Below are 20,849 nucleotides of genomic sequence, written 5' to 3' on the forward strand. Positions count from 1 at the left end.
ATTGTGCCTAAACTCCCAACCCACAGAAATTCTGAGATAACAAATATGTGTTATTCTAAGCCACTAGGTTTGTAGTGGCTTATCACACAGCAACAGAAACGAATACAACTGGGTGTCCCTGAATTTCTAAGTCCAAGAAATTTCAGGTAAAGTCTTGTTCACTTTTTACCTACCTTTTCCTCATCTGATCTGGAAAGAAGGGACTGGAAGCTACAGATCTTTCTTTCCTCCATATTTCCCAGAGCTTGATCTATAAACTCCAAAAAGTTGATCAAAACTACTGCTTGAAATTTACCAATTAAAGTTAATCAGATATGACAAACATATGGACATGACAAACATATACTTCTGGAAGGATTAAATGGACATTAAGAGTTTCTGATTGTTCACATCTTAGTCTGAATGATATACAAGATATCCTCTGGCCATTCTAAGCTACATATATATCTCAAAAAACAACAACAACAACAACAACAACAACACCCACACAAAAATCTGTCAAAGAAGACTGCACTGAAGTATCTATGACTAGCAAATAATTTGAAGGAGAGTCAACATGGAGAGGAGGAGACAAATTATTTTAAAATGAGACTTTAAGAAAAGGAAACAGTTTAATCAAAGGATAAATAAAATATATCTTTCACAGAGAAGGTACTTCCAAAAGGAGTCTAAAAACTGAAAAGCTTTATCCTTGGCTTCAGATATTTTCCCTTTCTTGAGAACCCTAGAAAAAGTCAAGTGGGGCAGCCCCGGTGGTGCAGCGGTTTAGCGCCGCCTGCAGCCCAGGGTGTGATCCTGGAGACCAGGTATCAAGTCCCATGTCAGGCTTCCTGCATGGAGCCTGCTTCTCCCTCTGCCTGTGTCTCTGCCAACCCTCCCCACCTCTCTGAATAAATAAATAAATAAATCTTTGAAAAAAAGAAAAAGAAAAAGTCAAGTGACAGGAGCAAGGCTGCTCAGGCTTCCAGAAAGAAAAGGGAGGCTCTTCTGGAAGTGGACTGCATTGCTTATTAGAAGGCAAAGGTCAGTGGTGATGTTTCCCTCTGATGCAATAAGCACAGAGAGAAAGGTCACTGTTTTCTTGACTATACTGTTTCTACTCTATTCTTCCCTGTGAATCTAGCAAGGAAATGGGCAGTGTCCAGAAAGGCATGCAATGTCTGTAAGAAAAAACTGGGTCAGAAGAGAGTAGCCCATTTCAGAAGACACTTAGAAGATGTAAGTGAGGGGAGCTAGAGGCTCCTGCCCAGGCCTCCGGGACAATGGTTCAAAGCTAGAGCTGCTAAATTCATCTGGAAGAACTTACTTACAATCAAGCAGACCCACAAACTGTTACAAATATCATATAAATTAGTATTATAGCAAGTAAAATAAGTACAGGTTTTAGAGTAGCTCTGATTAAGTGGCAGCTGTCTTGACACCCAGGTGAACTCACACAGCTTAAGGCACTGTGAATGATGACCATGGACTAGCTACTTCTGCCTGCTAAGTAAGCCTCAGACAATAATACTTAGCTGGCAGGTAGACTCTGAAAATGAATAAGATAACTCTAATCTGGGTCATACTGCAATGTGCCTGGCCTGTAGTAGGTACTTGAAATTCGTACTGGTGGCCTCCAACTAGTCAGATGGTGAAAACAGAGGAAAATAAAAGTATATGTGAAAGAAATGGGAGAGAGGAGACAGAAAGACATAAAGGGGAAACAAAAGAGGAAGAAAACAAAACTAAAGAATGAGCTTCACTGATTAAGAAATTCAATATTCAATAAATAGCTGCTGAACTGAAGGTGTTGACCTGAAGGAGAGAAGGCAATCTTGGACACTACATAGCTGCTAGCCAAGGCTATTGGTCCTCGTGGAGTCTAAGAACAGCATAGTACATGCTAACACTCTCAGGCACAGAGACCACCAGGTGGGGCGTGCCTTCCCCCAGCACTTGGACTCTGGACTGTTCACAGCAGTGTGTCTGTCCTCGGGAGCCAAGTATTTTCTGAGGCTTCATGAAACATTTTCCCTAACACCTGGCAACTGGCAGACTGGAAGTTGTGAAGATAAGGTGAGAAGGAGCAAAAGGCGCCTATAAACCAAGCAGAAGACCACGTGAGAAGCTGAGAGAGGACCTGGGTGTGCGTGCACGGTGAGGGGGCGCCCAGGGCCTTTGCCTCCAAAGAGAAAGACAAGTAAGAGGCAGGAAGTGAGAGAGTGGGAATCAGGAATCAGAAAGTCTGCCTAAACCTCTTTAACTTCACCAAAATGTCCAGGTGGCCATAACCTAATTCTAGGCAGGTTCCTCAACTTGGCTATGCTCCTTACCTCTGCCAACCACATTTTTTTAAAAAAACAGCACCACCATCCCCACTCTTCCCCTCCATGCACACATCTAGGGGTAGCCATCTACACTGCAGGCTGCACCATCTATAAGAGCTGTCCACATACACCATGGTGGAGAACGTGCACTTGGCATCAGGCAGACATGGATCTGAACCCTGGTTCAGGGAACTACCAACACCATGAGCTTGAGCAAAATGTTGAAAATGACTCTGGGCTTTCATTTTGCCTTCTCTGGTGCCATGGAAAAGCAACTTCCACCTCATCCAGCAACGCCCCTGCCTCCATGAGATAATGTTCAGAAAACAACACCTACCCAGCTGTTATGAGTAATGGTTTTCTCAAGCTTTCCTGCATAGCTAGGTCTGATTGGGGTGTCTCAATGCACACCATTGCTGTAAAACATAACCTCTATAAAACAAAACATATCACCCAGCTGCCTTCACCCATAGTGTCTGGCCATCAGAGCACCATACAATTGGACTTTTTCTTTTTTCTTTCCCTACACAGGGAGTTTCATTTTCTGCTTTTCAGAAGAGCCAAGTGAAGGCAATAGTATTTATAAGCATATTTTTTTAAAGATTTTATTTATTTATTCATAAGAGACACACACACAGAGAGAAACAGACACAGGCAGAGGGAGAAGCAGGCTCCATGCAGGGACACTCGATCCTGGGTCTCCCACCCTGGGCTGAAGGTGGCACTAAACCGCTGAGCCACCCAGGCTGCCCTATAAGCATAATACTATTATGCTATAAATAGTATTATAAACATTCTTATAAATACTATAACACAAAATTTTCAACTATCCAGCTGATTATTAAAAGCCTGTACATAGGCTCTTTCAAATCTTTAATAACCTATTGACATGAAATCTAGATACAGAACCTCTCAGACACCAACATGATTTCATGGAAGTAAAAAAAAGTTTATTTCCCTCCCATCCCCAGCAAAATGTGCCTCTACTGCAAACTGATAATAGGGCAGTATTATCCGGAAGTGTAATTTTCAGGGAGAAATAACAATAGCCAGGAGCTGTTTGTAATCATACAAAACAACAGCATTAGAAAAAGCACCCTTTTCTAATTATATATTTAATTTTTTACAAGGCTTCCCAACTAAAATTTAATTTTCATTTTTGAAAAGTAGTACATCGGAGTTGTTAGAACAGACTTGAAACAGCAGAGTTCCTGGCTGAATTCTGGTTCTGATATTAAAAGCAGTGTGATCTTGGGTAAGTTATTTAATTTTGCATGTTATTTAATTTTTCTCAGTTTCCTCATCTATAGAATGGGGGGTGAAAATAATAATCTCTATCATACAGGTTTGTTGTGAGAATTAAATGATTCAGTATTTATGAAGCATTCAGAATGGTGCCCGACACATAATTAGTGATATATAAATGCTATTACTTCTACTATTCCTGGTTATTCCATACAAACACTTTGGCCCAATAAAGGAGCTACATTTCTGTAATGCATATTCAAATGCTCAGCCCTGTTTTAGAAAGGAAACACAAATGATAACAACCATACTCTTTCTCCCTCCCTTGATGTAGATCTTATTTACATGGATGACTCACTAGCATTTTCCACTTTTACCTATTCTGCTCCTGGGGTGGGAGTGACAAATGAAACTAATTGTCCTTCCTAAAACTAGAGTCAACATCTGAAGTCAGAAGGAAAGTCTTTGTTTTATCCTTCCTTTTCAGGGAAGAACAATAGTTTCAAATGATAGTTTCACTTTCTTAGCGAAAGGCAGTCATACTAGCAACTTGCCAGATGTCTCTGATTAATTTGCCTGTGTTCTACCAGACATTCAGCATGAGCTTGTAATTTTGCTTTGCCAATGCTGAAGTTTGCTAAACAATGTCTACATAAACAGAAAATTTAATTTCAGTGAAAGGTCTGACCTCTGAACACATGGTTGTCTTGGTGCTCAAGGCAGGTCAGACATGGACAGAAATGCTATCTGAACTCTTTCTCCCCCTCCTTTGTCACTGATATTCAGTTCTCAGTCTTGAGAAGCACTGTACTCATATGGGGACCCATTCTTGTCCCTCCATAGATATCACAGTCTGTGCTATCAGATGGATCAAACCCATTCCCCCTATCCTTTTCACACAGGCCTGAGCTCTGAGGATCCAGCACTTGGTGAACATCGATATAGTGATTAAGCGCTGCTCAACTCTGCTTGGCAGAAGCCAGGAAGCACCACTGTTCCTCCTACCAATCAGTAAAGCATGTCAAAATAAAGCAGACTGGTGCCCAAACTGTCTGACTTGAGGCCTTTGATTTTTGTGGGAGTTCTAAGAACACTAGGAAAAGTACTGGTCTCAAGGTCAAGAATCTTTAATTCTAATCTTAGCTCTGCCACTTACATTGGCATATTCTGCAACTCCCCTGCCTCTGTCTCCTCCCCTTCCCCAGTAAAGGGGGTAGCATGAAATAATCTATCAGGTTCTTCGATCTCTAAATCTTCCACTGTTCACCATAATAAATTTAAATCAGAAATCAGAGCACTTGATATTCTATAGTGCTCTGACTCATCATGATTTATGATGCTTCAGTAAGGCTGAGTATCTGTAATAGAAACAGGCTATATGCCCACATAGTCGTATGCTTCTGAAGATCAAAAATGGTCAGTGGATACAAAGCCAAGTCACAAAAGGCTATGATATACTGCAGGCTCAGTGCAGTTTAAGAGTGATCCCACATTGTACCTGCTTCAATCTGACAAGCACATTCTCTTTTTCTGTGGCTTTGTCCTAAAACCAAACACAGGTCCTATGTTGTCTATATAGATTTCCCAACCTTCTCTGGGTCATAATTCTCATCTCAGGAAATAGCAGTTCCAGTCAAAAACATGCAGTCTATTTCCAAAGAAGATATACAAATGGCCAACACACAAGATGTCCAAAATCACTAATCATCAGAGAAATGCAAATCAAAGCCACAATAAGATATCACCTTTCACCTGTCAGAATGGCCAGTATCAAAGAGACAAGAAATAACAATAATTGGTGAGGATGCGGAGAAAAGGGAACCCTCGTGCACTGTTGGTAAGAATGTAAAAGTTGGTGCAACCACTATGGAAAACAGTATGGAGATTCCTCAAATAATTAAAATAAAAATACCATATAATCCAGTGATTGCACCATTGGGATTATACCCAAAGAAAATGAAAACACTAATTCGAAAAGATATGTACACCTGTTTGTTTATTGCACCATTTTCTACAATAGCCAAGATATGGAAGTATCTAACCTAAGTATCCATCAATAGATGAATGGATAAAGAAATGTGATACACACACACACACAAACACACACACACACACACACACACACACACATGCAGTGGAATACTACTCAACCATAAAAAAGAATGTGATTTTGTCATTTATGGATAGGACTAGAGGGTATCATGCTAAGTGAAATAAGGCAACAGAGAAAGGCAAATACTATATAATTTTACTTACATGTAGAATCTAAAAAACAAAGCAGAACAAACAAACAGATACAAACCCAGAAGTACAAAGAACAAATCGGTAATTGCAAAAAAAGAAGGGGAGAAGGGTGGGGAATGGATGAAGGGAAGTGGGAAGTACAGCCTTCCCATTCTGCAAAGAATAAGTCACAGGGATGAAAGGTATAGCATAGGGAAGGTAGTGAATGGTATTGTAATAGCCCTGTATAGGCAACAGATGGAAGCTACACTTCTGGTGAGCATGGCATTACTTATAGAGTTGTCAAATCATTATGTTGTATACCTAAAACTAATATAACATTTTGTGTCAACTCTACTTCAATTAAAACACAATACATAACCTAGAACTGCAATATCCAATACAGTAGTCACTAGACACGTGGCTATTTAATTTTAAAGTTAATTAAAATAAAAATTCCATTCCTCAGTGTCACTAGCCATATTTTCAGTGCTCACAGCCACATTTTGCTATTGGCTAACCACACTGAACAAAACAGATTATAGAACATGTCCATCATTGTAGAAAGTGCTATTGAACAGCACAGAATGATGAGTTTCCCAATGTTATTAGAGCATGTACGCTCTTCCATATAAACCAAGGAGGTACATCTATACAGTTTAAGCTATCCCTTCAGACCCTACAGGAACACTTGATGGGTTCAGGACAACAAAGCTGGCATGAGTGAGCTGCTTAGCAGTTGATGAAGTTCACTTGCCATTTACAATATATTTGAGCATGGGGCCCCAGCAAGCTCACAGACTGCTGTGGCATGGGTTTTACAGTTTCTCATGAATTACTGAATTTGAATCTTCAAATTTCAAATCTATCATTCCCCCCATGTTATTTTATGGTTTCCATCAGTATTCATATCTCCCTCATGTTGTTGATTGCAAAAGGGCTGGGAATCTTCCCTTGCTTTCTTGCTCACTATTAAGTCCTGTACTTAATTAAAGAGACATCCTTTTTGACAAAAAGACTGAAAAGCTATTCAATGGTTTTCTGACTCAGCACAGAGGGAAGGATTCCAAAATGTTGTTGACACATATTAATGGGAACAAATTTAGTCATAAATTCAGCCAGGAAATTTTGAATAAAGTTCAACATGTAAGTCACGAGAATTTAAAAATAAATGAAGGAAACATTTTGACTGATACTTTAAACCCTCTAATATCTGTTTGGAAAAGTAGCCAAACCATTGAGTGCTATATGCCATCCTTTTATCAGTTAATGATGTTCCCATCTTTTCTAAGGCTCAGATTTCTAGAAAACTGTTTCTTCCAAAATTTCTGATAGACTGTGTAAAAGATACATAAAAACATCCAAAGTTTACTTGGGGCTTTTCTCTAAAAGTAGAATATTTGAAACTGGAAAATGAATTGTAATATTAAGTACTTTAAAAAAAAACTGGAAAATTTAAAATCTCTGACTTGATGTTAGTTCTCTATACTTAGCCAGTTATTCCAAACATAAGAAGAAAGACATCTGCAAGGGAAATTGTAAGAAAAAAATTGAGGAAAACCTTCTGCAAGGGAACCTGAAGCACAAACCAATCAATAAAAAAACAGTGGTCCCTAAATTCTCACTTTTTTTTTTTTTTTCAATTTAGAACCACAAGGCTTCATGAAAGTATATGGGAACTCTTAAGTCAGGGATGATCTAGTCTGGTCTCTTCAGGACTTATCCATTAAAAAAACCCATCAGCAGGGTATCTGGGTGGCTCAGTTGGTTAAGCATCTGCCTTCAGCTCAGGTCTTGATCCCAAGATCCTGGGATGGAGTTTTACATGGGGCTCCCTGCTTCTGCCTCTCCCCCTGCTTGTGCTCCCTCTCTCTATCTCTCAATGAATGAGAAGATATGAATGAATGAATAAATAATGAATGAATGAATGAATGAATGAATGAATGAATAAATAAATAAATAAATAAATAAATAAATAAATCCTATTGGCCTATTTCTTCATCATGATCTCAACATAGACTTGTACCCATCTGGCTTGCCTTCATGATAAGGGCAATCATTGTTAATCCTATTCAAGAGATCTAATGTCTTCTCTCCAATGTCCCACTCATTATAGATAGGTGGTCTGGTCCAGAAATTGACTGTACCTAACTCCTGATTTTCTTTTCCTGACTATAATAGAGCTAATAAAGCAATACAAAGAAAAAATTTTATACAAAGGAATGTATGTATCTTGGATTGTTCAGTTACCTAAAGCCAGGAGAAGGGTTTTCTGCCTCAAGATGGCCAAGTCTTTGGAACAAAAGAATTAAACATAATATTTGCTAAAGAGAAATTTGGTAGAATATGTAGGAAGACGGTGAATGAAGATGAACTGCTATTAAATTCTCTCATGCTTCTCTCAGATATACAAGAACATTCCTATTTGAAAGATTTTTTGTGGGTAAATAATACACCGTGCTTACATAAATACAGCAATATACTACATAACATGGAGTATTAACTCTATATGCATATATCTCTGTTATATCAAAAGAGCACTAGATGATATCTAATTTTTGTAAAACAAGCACAAATCCACACCATTAAAAATAAACACTAGTTTTGCAAAGGGGATAGATAAGGCCTTTCTAAACCAACTAATAATAAAACCCTCAGCTTATAGCAAACCCTTCTCTTTTTTTACCACAAATTCTTCTGAACTCTAATATTAATCAGATTTCTTTCAGCCTCAGGGTATTATGATTAATAACCCAGCATGACTTGTTTCCTTAGCAAATATTTATTGATCCCTCACTATGTGACTGTCAACAAACTGATGAATTAAACCTCCCTTCGTAATCCCGTTGTCAAAATTCATCATTTATTTGTTTAAGTCAGAAATTTTATGTTGACTTATATGACTTATGTTTATGGATAAGTTAAAATTTGTTTTAAATTCACAACTCTTCCATTTTGCCAAGAGAGACCCAGGCTCAGCCAAGATATTATCAAGGCAAAAGATCTAATTTCAACTAATAAGTATTCATTCATTTTAAAATAATGCAGAAAAGAGACCCCAACTTGGGATGACTCCAGTTAATCTTTTCTGAATTTCTAGGAAATTCAACTTTCAGTTAGAAAAAAATGTACGAACACGTGCCATGCCCAGACATGCACACATACACGCACATATAAGAATGCTGTCATACAAAACATGAGAGAGACCTAACTCTGGGAAACGAACAAGGGGTAGTGGAAAGGGAGGTCGGTGGGGGATTGGGGTGATTGGGTGATGGGCACTGAGGGGGGCACTTGGCGGGATGAGCACTGGGTGTTATGCTAAATGTTGGCAAATTGAACTCCAATAAAAATTTTTTTAAAAAAAAGAATGCTGTCATAACATTTATAATTTCTTATAAAAATCTTTATTTTGAAAATTAATCTTTTCATTGTTCCTCTGCCTGCAAGGCCCTTTCCACCTAATCTATGCTTCTTTCCCTCCTTTCAGTCTCAGGTAAAGGTCACCTCCTTGGCCAGGCCTCCAGGACAATCCAAATTCTGTTGCCTCCTGCCTTTCTCTCCCCCTAATCACAGACACCACTACTATACTGTTGGTTTCCATCATATCATTTGTCCCAAATAATGATTACACAATGTCTACTTGTTTTTGTGTAGATCTTCTCCCCATGAGAAATGCTCTGTGCCTGTCGGCTCACTAACATGCGTTAAGCATCTAACACAGTGCCTTAAACCGTGGGATGGGTGAATGAACTCATTCCCCTCTTAGGATCCAACTTATTCCTTTTTCATGATGCCTGCAGACTAAGTGCTAGCACATGGTTTTTGCTACACACACTCATAATTCACTGTGATTTGTGCACACTTTTAAGTCCACTCCTCTGGACAGAGAGAGAAGGCCAGACTTCAAAGACTTTCTGTGGACTCCCCTAGGGTTTTCCAGAGAATGGACATGCCTTCCATAAACTCAGCTCCTCAGTTATACATATCACAAACCAATGTCCGGGTAAAGCACCATTCCTGATTTACAGGAAAGTTCTGCCTAAGGGAGAGCCTTTTCCACAGCAGACTCATTTTAGTCAACCCTCGGTTTCCAAGTCTGCAAGGGTTATTATCTCTTGGCCACCGAGGCAGCCTAAAAACTCTCACCTTCGTCTTAGATGTGATATCAAAGCTCTTGGAGTCAAAGAGTGGGGTTAACTTCTTACCTGGAGTCCTTTCTGACTCTGGCTTTCTCAAAAGAAAATTCGGGGGGTTTATTGAGATCATAGGTTCGGCTTGTTGGCTCAGCAGACACTCCAGCTTTTGCCCCCCTCCTGCTATGAAGGGACACCAATCCTGAGGCCTTGCGGTGCACCTCAAGAGGCACTTTATCCGGAGAGGCCTGCGGCAGGCTTCCTCCCTGCAGGTGCACCACATCCTGAAGCTTGTTCAGCTGGATGCACTTGTTCTGGAGCTCCTCCGTGAGCTCCGCAACGGCCGCTGTCTGCCTCGACAGCTGTTCCCGAAGCTCCTTCAAGTGGTATTCCCGCTCCTGGATCTCAGCCTCCTTCCTCCTCAGCTCTCTCTCCAGCTCTACCACCTTGCTCCGCAGCGCGTGGGTACTGAGGTTCCCCGGGTGGCCATCGGGATGCTTAGGATGTTTGGGTTTCACTGAACCATTTCCCATTTTGCTCAAGGACCTGAGAGAGGGCAGAGAGAGTGGGGAATTACCTGGTGGAGTGTCACCACCCCCCAGCTGCCCCCCAACCCCCGCTTCATTCTGATCGGTTTCATGAATAGAAACACAGCCACCCTTGTTTGATAAGCAATAAATTCCCCCTCTTCCAGAAGGAAAGCTATTGACTGATTTCCTTTGTCTGTATGAGCTGGCACTTGGTTTCATTCTTCCCTGTCCCTTTGATGGCACAGGCGTCACACCTAAGCATTTTGCACAAGTGGCCTGAGTTACCTGCTCTTCTCTCTGGCCGTTGTCCCTGGACAGCTGTCAAATGCATCAAAACCAAAATGCAATCTGGATGTCAGCATGGCAAAGATGCAGCACAAATGAGCAGCTACAGAAGCAGAGGCTTGGACATGTCACCACTCTCCCTGCTCCCCGTGTAGCTACAGCAAGAAACTGTTCCCTGATTTATAAAACAGCGCATCTGCATTCTTCCTCTGGATCAGACTGAGTTGCTGTTGCTTAATTAACACCTTTCTCCTGTTGTATATACCTTCTATGTTTTGTTTTTCTGATAGCGCTTGCTGTTAAAAAGTTCTGGGTGGCAGTCACTAGAAAGTAAAAGAGAGGTATGGGAATTCTTTTTTTAATTGTTTTTTTATTTATTCATGAGAGACACAAAGAGAGAGAGAGAGGCACAGACACAAGCAGAGGGAGAGGGAGAAGCAGGCTCCATTCCATGCAGGGAGCCAGACGTGGGACTCGACCCCTGGTCTCCAGGACCACACCCTGGACTGAAGGCGGCGCCAAGCCACTGATCCACCTGGGCTGCTCAGGTATGGGAATTCTTTGACATCTTTTATTATATCCTAAAGCCAAAGTTGTCCAAAAATGATGATGTATGGTGCAAGGCTCCATTCTTCTCCTATTAAGAATATTCTCAAGGTAGGCCCCAAAATAAGTCCCTAACCCAGCAGATTTCCGGATGTGATACATAAATCAGGATTATCAGGGTGGTTTTAGTTGATTCAGAATGGATTTTTTCGTTCAAAGCTATGTGTTTATTTTAACATTGCTTAGAAATATAAATAATTGGCCCCACAAAGTAGTGATTTCTTTGAATTTTTTTTTTAATCACCTGCAGATAATAAGCACACATGAGTAAAACCAAAAAGGAGAAATTTGAAGGGGGAGTTTGGAAAATGCTGCTTTGATTATTTCTCATAAGGTTTAAGTCTTTTTAGGCTTTTTAGTTTAAATATAAACTTGATATTCTGCACTTGCATTTTTTGACAGCCGTAACTCAAGAAGCATTATAACACTTGTAAACTAAGTGTAAATTATTTCTCATTATATAATATCCAAAGAGCTAGATGAAACCTTGTAGTTATATAAACCACACATTCTTGCCTCTCTCCCTCCAACTTTCAAACTCAAGGAGAAAAGAAATGCTTAGACTGATTTCATTAGCTCCTCCAGAATAACTGTGACCTCCACCACAATAAAGGCATAGACGGAAAGATGTAAAACAGCCTCTAAATCTCCAGCAGATGCAACCAAATAGCCAATGCACATCACCTAAGATGGATGGTGCAAAGAGAAAATAAATGTGCTTATAGAAATAATCTTGCAATACCCAGATATTCCTCATAGAATTTGGGTTCAGAGTAGTCATTAATAAACATTAGCCTCCAGAGAATTGCCTTGCTATGTTGCAGAGATGTGGCAGGTTTAACCTTTAAGTTTCTCTTGACTTGGCAGCATTTAATATTCTTATGTATTAAGAATATATAAGGTTGAGGAGACTAGAATTCAAAGAAGTGGCCCTGGACAACCTTGTGTCCAAATAAGCAATTCAGAAGATGTTAGATTGGGACCTAGAAATAAACTTGAATGTGATTATGAATGACAGGCAGGAGATGGGTGCTCCTGGAGGCATCTTAAATTAATATGTGCACAAGTTTTTAACATGTGGCAGTGAGCCATTTTCTAGACATGCTTTTTAGGTCCATGAACAAGCATTCCCAACCAAGGAAGGATGGAGGGAGAGGACTGGTCAGAGGAAAAGGAATTGCCTTATAAAGAAAAATGAACATAAAAACTTTTAAATGTAATATTAAACTCATTTTTTATTCATGAAACCATTGTTTACTAAGACCGAACTAAGTGTCATGTACTATATCAGGGGCATAACTTCATGAATTTGCAATCAAATTTGACAGAGAAAACAGTTCCAGCATTTTAAACATGAAAAGACTTAGAATCATTTTTGCTCTATGTATGGTATTCAAAATATCCTGTTCCAATCCAATAATTTTACAAACTTGAAACACAATTAGGCAGGTGTTAAATTCTCCCCAAACACCAACTCTTCTCTGGTTTTAATGAAGACAGTTCAGAAGCTATATAAATCTTTCCAGCTATTTAGAATTCCAAAGAGGGGTGAAATGAGAGTAACTAACTCATCTTTCAAGTAACTAATTTAAGATATGTAAGTAAATCATTGAATGGCTCAATACTAAGTCTGATTTCTTAGTTCACTCATTTAAATTTTGTTGTTCCTTAAGCTAAGGCTTCAAGTGCTTGGCTTCACAAAACCTAATTAGGTTCACTCTGTTTCTTATATTAGTCACTAAGATAGATAAACTATTTCTCCAAAATGTATTGCTAAGCCACAAGAAGAATATATTGCTAGCAACTCAGGATGTTGCTCCATTGATCTAGCAACTATAGGTTATTAGAGTCATTCTTAGAGGGCAAGACATGATGTAATAAGAAAGGAGCTTGGAGACGAAGATCAGAATTTAACATGAACAATGGAGTCAGGCCAACCAGCAGAGAAAACCAATCTGCCCTTTCCCAGCTGTGTGACTTTTGACAAATGACTTAAGAATCCTGTTTTCCCATCCAGAAAATGGATATAATTATATCCAGCTCATAGGGTTATTATGAAGATTGTGTTTATAAGGTATCCTGTGCAATGTTTGGCACACAGCAGGCACCAAGTAGCTCTTACAGTGTGTGGCCAGGGACAGGCACTGAGTGTTCCAGGAGGAAACCCCTACAAGAGATCACTGCTGAATGGAACAAAGTCTGGCATGCTGGATGTCTTCTGGTTAAGAGATCTTTAAAGATGTCAATTATTCCCTGGGGTGAGGGGAACCTTACTCTGCCTGGTTTAGCTCTTCCATTAAGAAAAGAAATGATTCTGGGACAGCCTGGGCAACCTTCCCTGATAAGGGAAACTCCACCTAAACATGGAGACCAGAAATGTCATAAATGACCCAGCCCAGGTTCCAGGACTCCAAGGACTCCACAAGCTTTGTCATTCCCTCACACTGCCCCTACCTATTTTCACATATTGCAGTGTAATCCTTAAGCCAAAGGGGCCTGCCTAAGTATCTTGAAGGACAATAAAAAAAACATGGCTCACTATGAAGGCAGTATTCTTCTGTATACAGAAACAGGCAAGAGGAGTAGAATGAGCTGAGGCATTTAGCAAGAAGAGAGGAAAAGTATATACAATTTTAAATTATTATTACATTAATATGACGACTACTTCAGAAATGTCATATATAAGAAGTAACTAGAAAAGATACAGAAGAAGCAAAAATGACTATGAAGTCTCTTGCAGGTGGATTCATACTTGGCAGCCAACGTGGGAGGAATTAGGCTTTGTTGTCTGTTTTTCCTCCAGCCCTCTAGTAGCTTGAAACCAAAATCTTGGCTCTGATCTGGATAATATCTATTTCTCTCTCTCCCCCATCTGGAGTCTGATATAAATATATTTATCTGTAAATATGGGAGATGGTATAGTGCTGGCTAAGGTCACAGAGCCAGTCTCAATCAGAGCACTTTCACTTAGTATGTATCTGCCCTTGGCCATGATTTTGGGCTTGAGTGTCAATAACAGAACAGATGGACAGACCCATAGATAAAGCCATGGGCAGATAAAATCACTATGCATATCATGTAGAGTTGTTAAAGGACCAAATGAGATAAACCATATTAAATATGATTATTATTTACTGTTACCATTATTTACCCAACAAAATAACTCATCTTATTAGATAAACTTTTTGATCAAAAAATACGTACTAAATGAACACAATATTATAAGAGAACAAAGACAGTGGTGATACACCCAGATTTCAAGACTTACTATTAAAAAAAAGAAAAGAAAAGAAAAGAAAAACGTACTATAAAGCTGCAGTAATCAAGACAGTGTGATATTAGTGAAAGAATAGACAAATAGACCAATGGTGTATAATTGAGCTCAGAAACAGACCCATATAAATATAGTTAACTGACCTTTGACAAAGGCACAAAAGCAGTTCAATGGAAAAAGGATATTTTTCTTAACAAATTGGACATCCATACAAACACACATACACACTTGAATCTAGACACAGATCTTCTATCTTTCACAAAAATTATCCTCAAATGTATCAAAGACCTAAGAGTAAAACACAAAACTATAAAATTGCTAGCAGACAATATAGGCAAAAATTGAACTGATTCCCAGTTTGGTGATGGCTCTTTAGATAAAAAACTAAAAGCACAATCCATGAAAGGAAAAAAGTTGATAAAGTGGACCTCGTTAACATTTAAAACGTCTGCTCTGCAAAGACACTGTTGAGAACGCTAGAACAAGCCACAGACTGGAAGAAAGCATTTGCAAAGCACATATCTAATAAAGGACTAGTATCCAAAATATACAAAGAACCCTTAACACTCCACAATAAGAAAACAAATACCCAGTGGAAAAATGGGCAAAAATATAAACAGATACCTCACCACAGAAGATACACACATGGAAAATAAGGATATGAAAAGATGCACAACACTGTATGTCATTAGAGAATCTCAAATTAAGTCAACGGTGAGATACCACTAGACACCTATAAGAATGCCTAAATTCCAAGCACTGCCAAGACCAAAAGCTGGAAATGAGTTTCTTATAAATTGGGAGTTTCTTATAAAGCTGTATAATTACATAATGCACCAATCTCATTCCTTGGTATTGATTCAACTGATACAAAAATGTATGTCCACACCAAAACCTGCACATAGATGTTTACAGTGGCTTTATTCATAACTGCCGCAACCTGGAAGCAATCAGGATATCCTTCAATGAATATACAGATAAACAAACTGTGGTATACCTACACAGGTATTACTCAGGGTTGAAAAGGAGTAATGATCAAGCCATGAAGACATGCAGGAATTTTAAATACCTATCGCTAAGTGAAAGAAGTCAATCTGGAATATCCACACAGCACATGATTCTAACTATATGACATGCTGGGAAAGATAAAACTTAGAGACATTAAAAAGATCAGTGGTTGCAGGGACTTGGGAAGATGGAGAGAGGTCTGAATAGGAGAAGCACAGAGGAATGTGAGGGCAGTGAAACTACTGTGTGATGCTGTGACGGTGGACACATGTCTTATACAGTTGTCCAAACCTATAGAATGTACAACACAAAGAATGAACCGTATTGTAAACTAGGCACCTTAGTTAATAATCATGTATCAATACTGGTTCAACAGTTATAGCAAATGTAGGACACTGATGCAACATGTTAAGAATAGGGAACCATGGAAGTGGGGTGGAGGGTCAAGGGAGCATACGGAAACTCTCTGTGATCTTCACCTAATGTTTTTATAAATCTAAAACTGCCCTAAAAACTAAAGTCTATTAATTTTTTTTAAAAAAAACCACATAATAAGGAGTGAATGCAAAAAAAAAAAAAAAAAAGCCAATAGCATATTCAGGAAACAGGCTGAAATGCACGATGGGAGGAAGAGTAATGAGACATGAAAAGTGTACTGGAGGAATAAAATGCTGAAGAACTTCATATGGCATGTTATGGTATCTGCCTTTTTGTGCAGGTCAGGTTTTTTTTCAAGTTATATGGTCAGATTTGTCCTTGAGAAAAAAAAATAATTTTCTTGGCCATAAACATGGAATGAAGGGAAAGGAGTTTAGAGGGAGAGAAACAAACTAAGAGGTTATTGCACCAATTCAAGTAAAAGGTGATGAGGACAGGGTAAGGCCAAAGTCCCAACCCCATTCTCATGTCTTGAACTTCTTGAACTCAAGATCAAAATGGGCCAACTCCACCGCAGCCAGAAAAGAAAGACATGATCACCAGGAATTTGGTGAAAGCTATGGCCATAGGCAACTCTGCAATTTCCTTCCCTTCAGTGAATATGAAAAGTAATATCGATTCTCTTTTTTTGATGTGGGTAGTTTACCCTGAAATCAGAGGACTGAATTACACAGGTTTTTATAAATAGTCTTCTAAGTCTATATGAAACTGATTAATTTGGTGCTATCCTTAACTTTGTTTCACCCAAGTTCTTTTATAAAATAATTACCCTTGCTAAATATACAAATTCTTGCTGTTCTCCCTGGAGCAAAGCACAAAGAGCTGCCCTTGTGAGCACAGCTCAATTCCCTACCAATGCCACAATTAAAAGCATCTGCCCATCTTGTGACTGATGACCTGGGGCTCAGTTTTGAATCTACTGTGTGTTTTCTCTACCCACAGCATATTAGCTTGGAGAGTAATCTTCTCTTATCAGGCAGTCATATGAGCTTCAGTTTCAGCTACTCCAGAGGTTGACTATCTCTTTGAAGTGCCTCTCCACCCAACAGAATGTTCACAGTGATTTTTACAAACGCCACATAGCCTATATTTTCACTGTCAAATGTGATGGTATTCCATTTAGCTATTTTTGGGTGCTAGAGTATCAGATACACAGGCCAAGACAGAGAAAATGTAATTTTATAGGTGTAGGTCAGAAGATTATAGCTGATGGAATTTGAGTGGTGATAAGAAGAAAGAGAACAAAGATTTGGAATTTTCCATTGTGGTAACTAAGTAAGAAGTGATGTCATTAACCAAAAGGAGGAGCAGATTGGAGAGATAAGACAATGAGTTTAATTTTGGACATTCTCAGTTTGAAGGACCTGTGGAAACTAATGTGGAGGAGTTCAGTAGGCAGTAAGACATGAGGGACTAGAAAATCAGGAGGGGGAGCTGAAAATATGGCTCTGATAGCCTAAGTAGAGGCTGAAGCTGAAGTAGTAGATGAAAATGCCCGGGAGACTGGCAATGAGGAGAGGAAAAGTATCCTGGCCTATATGACATGTGAAAGAAAAACCAGAGATACCATAAGAAGAAGCTATTGCTTTGGTAAAAGTGAGAGGGTATGAATGGATTCATGGTAAAAAAGAAAAAATATTTTTTAAAAAGGGCATGATGGGAGGAATCCTGCAGGGGCTACATCTCAATGTGGTGAGTAAATGGGTGTACAGAGGGACATAAAAAAAATGATCCCAATATTTTGATCTTAGAAGGCTTGGAAGAAGGTAATACTATTAACTCATTCATTCATTCAAAAATGAAGAGAGCACCATCTATGGGAGCGTACTGTGACACTGAAGTCAGGGGAATGAGTGAGTATGCTTTATGGAGACAGTGCTGGAGCTGAATTTATCTATGTTGAACGTGAGATGCCTGAATGTCATCAAGGTAGAAATGTCTAGCAGGTAGTGGCAAAAAAAAAGGAAGGTCAAGGCAAGGGACTGCTTTACAGAGATAAGAATTTGAAATCCCATTAGTAGATGCAATTACTCAGGGAGAAAAAAAAGGAATGCCTCTGTGGTTATATATGTACATCTAGATAATACCTATGGATAGTACTTCTAGAAGAAGAGGAAGAGGAGGAAAAGTAAAACACAAAGATGGGGAAGGAATAGTTGTCCAAATAGAAGATCTAGGAAAAGTATCACAGAGACCAGGAAGATAAGATTTTCAAGAGGAGAGCAGGCTGCTGTTCACATCCCACAGATACTCCAAAGCAAATTAAATCAGAGGGAAAAGCATGGAATTTAGCTTCTCACACAAGAGTTGGGATAGAAATCTGATTACAGAGCACCGTGGGAAGAGCTGACGTTGACAGTAGGGACTTCAAGATGGTATCTTGGTTCAGGAAATGGATTTTTAGAACAGTGGAAACTTGAGAGTATTTGTAAGCCCAGAATAATGAACCAGTGAGGAAAGAGAAAATGAAAACACAGGAGAAGAGGGAATAATTGATAGGAAAATGGCCTACAGGAAGCATGACAATACGGGATCAAAAGATTTGGGCAACATCCAAGCAACATATGCCTTCACTGTGCAGTGAATTAGCCTCACTTGTCAGGATTCCAGAAGACTAGAGTTAAGTATTTCACATGGAACAGACAGATCTCTGTGCGCCATCGTTTTACGTTGTTTATTCTCAGTGACACAGTGTCTCCGTGCAGGGAGAATGGCCTCTAATTCTCCAAAGAGAATTCTCCACTATGTTAACTCCTCCTTTCCTGTGTCAAACCACACAGGAGTGCTGGCATCAAGTACTGTGTGCCATGTGGGGTGATCGCCTTGTCTAGGAGTCAGATAGAAACTTGCAAAGAAAAGAGAGGATAGGGGGATCCCTGGGTGGCGCAGCGGTTTGGCGCCTGCCTTTGGCCCAGGGCGCGATCCTGGAGACCCGGGATCGAATCCCACATCAGGCTCCCGGTGCATGAAGCCTGCTTCTCTCTCTGCCTGTGTCTCTGCCTCTCTCTCTCTCTCTCTCTCTCTCTCTCTCTGTGACTATCATAAATAAATAAAAATTAAAAAGAAAAAAAAGAAAAGAGAGGATAGGGATCCCTGGGTGGCACAGCGGTCCAGGGCGCGATCCTGGAGACCCGGCATCGAATCCCACGTCGGGCTCCCGGTGCATGGAGCCTGCTTCTCCCTCTGCCTGTGTCTCTGCCTCTCTCTCTCTCTCTCTCTCTGTGACTATCATAAATAAATAAAAATTAAAAAAAAAAAGAGAGGATAATTTCTACGGAACAGGGGCGGGGGAGGCAGCTGTATGTTGCTCCCTTCCTTTATAAAAAAGCCCCTAGGAACTTCCCAGAACAAGGTGAGGATCCGAGAAGACCAAGACTTGGATCCGACCTCGCCACCTGTTCATTCTGCCTGAGTTGTTCCTTCTCTTCTCCTCTCTGGCCTCAACCGCCACCCACGTGCGCCCTGGTTCTCCTTCTCAAACTTGAACCCACTGCTTTCTCTCTCACCCCCTAAGTGGATGATTTATTGTTTGTTTGCTTGCCCTCGTTTCCGCACTAGGCAATGCAGAGCAAGCAACGTGACAGCGCCGCACGGCGCGGGGAGCGCCACAGAAGCCCCACACAAGTTCCCAAGGACCCCTAAAGTCCTTGCCCGAGTACTAGCCCCCCAGCAGCCCCGCAGGGCTGGCCGAGGAGCGCACGCCCTGACCGCACGGCCGAGCCCCGGCCCCGGGGCGCCGGCTCGGGGAGGGACGCCCGAGGAGTCGCTCCCCACTGGGGCTGGGCTCTCCCCTCCCGCCCCGAGCCAAGCTCCTTAACGCCCAGTAGCCTCCCTGGCCCCGGGAGCTCACGACGCGCTGCCACAGCAAGCGGACGCCGGGCGTGCACACTTCCACGCGCGGCACAGGCACGAGGCCGGCGGGGGTGGGACGGAGGCGCCCGGCGCGCCCCGCACGCGCCGCAGGCACACGCGCTCCCCGGCCGCGTCCCCGCCCGCGCGCCCCCGCGCCCGAGCCTTCCGCCCGCGAACCTCACCGCGCAGCCGGGTAACTTTCCAGGTGCGCAGCTGTCGCGTGGCGCCGCCGCCCCTGCGTCGCCGAGTCCCGTCCGCCGCCGCCCTCCCTGCCGCCTGCGGCGCGCGAGCCGAGCGCCGGGCAGCTCGGGGGGCTCGGGCGGTGCGCGGGGTGCGCGGGGTGCGCGGGGTGCGCGGGGCGCGCGGCGCGGGCCCGGGGCTGGCGGCGCCGCTGCTCCGGCTACGTGGGATCCGGGCGCGGGCGAGCGCGCTGCGGGCTGGAGCTGCGGCGGCTTGGGTGCTGCCGCCTGGCTCCCTCCGCGGGGGCCGGTGCACAGCAGACACGCAAAGAGGGAGGGAGGGAGGGAGGGAGGGAGGGAAAGAGGGAGGGGAGGAGGAGAAGGAGGGGGAGGGTCAGCGGGGCTGCTGCGTGCGAGAGCTGGGAGCCGGCTCCCCGAAGGTGGGGTCACCCGCGCGCGCACCCGCACGGCCCCAACCTTTACTCCCGAGACGAGCCAGCGCAGATGGCCGCAGCCTGCACTTTATACCCCGTGCCCTGCGGCGCGAGGCGGCTTAAGTAGGCAGATAACACCGCGGTTGTAAAGCTTTTTTTTTTTTTTTTTTAATGTTATTATTATTTCTATTTCAAATGTGTGGGACTTGGGGAGAGGAAAGTTCAGGGACGTGTTCCCTCCCCCCCCTCCAGACTGCCTCCCCTGCAAGCCCGCTGCCCGCCCTCCCTCCCGGAACGCCAACAGGGGCACATCCTGGACGTGCTCCCCGCGCC

At 41.7% G+C, this 20,849-nt stretch overlaps 1 protein-coding gene across 2 annotated transcripts in view; it reads right to left on the reverse strand.

Annotated features, from left to right (window-relative positions):
• Positions 1-20,582, reverse strand: part of PRKG2 (protein kinase cGMP-dependent 2) — a 102,486-nt gene extending 81,904 nt beyond the window's left edge. Inside the window, exons 1-2 of one of the 2 annotated variants that reach the window (XM_041759733.1) lie at positions 20,560-20,582; positions 9,983-10,456 (exon numbers count right to left, since the gene is read on the reverse strand). In XM_041759733.1, the coding sequence (XP_041615667.1) occupies positions 9,983-10,443 (461 nt within the window). In that variant the 5' untranslated portion in view covers positions 10,444-10,456; positions 20,560-20,582. Of the gene's footprint in view, positions 1-9,982; positions 10,457-20,085; positions 20,460-20,559 lie in introns of those variants that run through there. The other variant, XM_041759732.1, reaches the window with a different exon arrangement.
• Positions 20,583-20,849: the final 267 nt, after the last annotated feature.

This window comes from Vulpes lagopus, chromosome 6 (genome assembly GCF_018345385.1).
Source record: "Vulpes lagopus strain Blue_001 chromosome 6, ASM1834538v1, whole genome shotgun sequence".
NCBI classification, from domain to species: Eukaryota; Metazoa; Chordata; class Mammalia; order Carnivora; family Canidae; genus Vulpes; species Vulpes lagopus.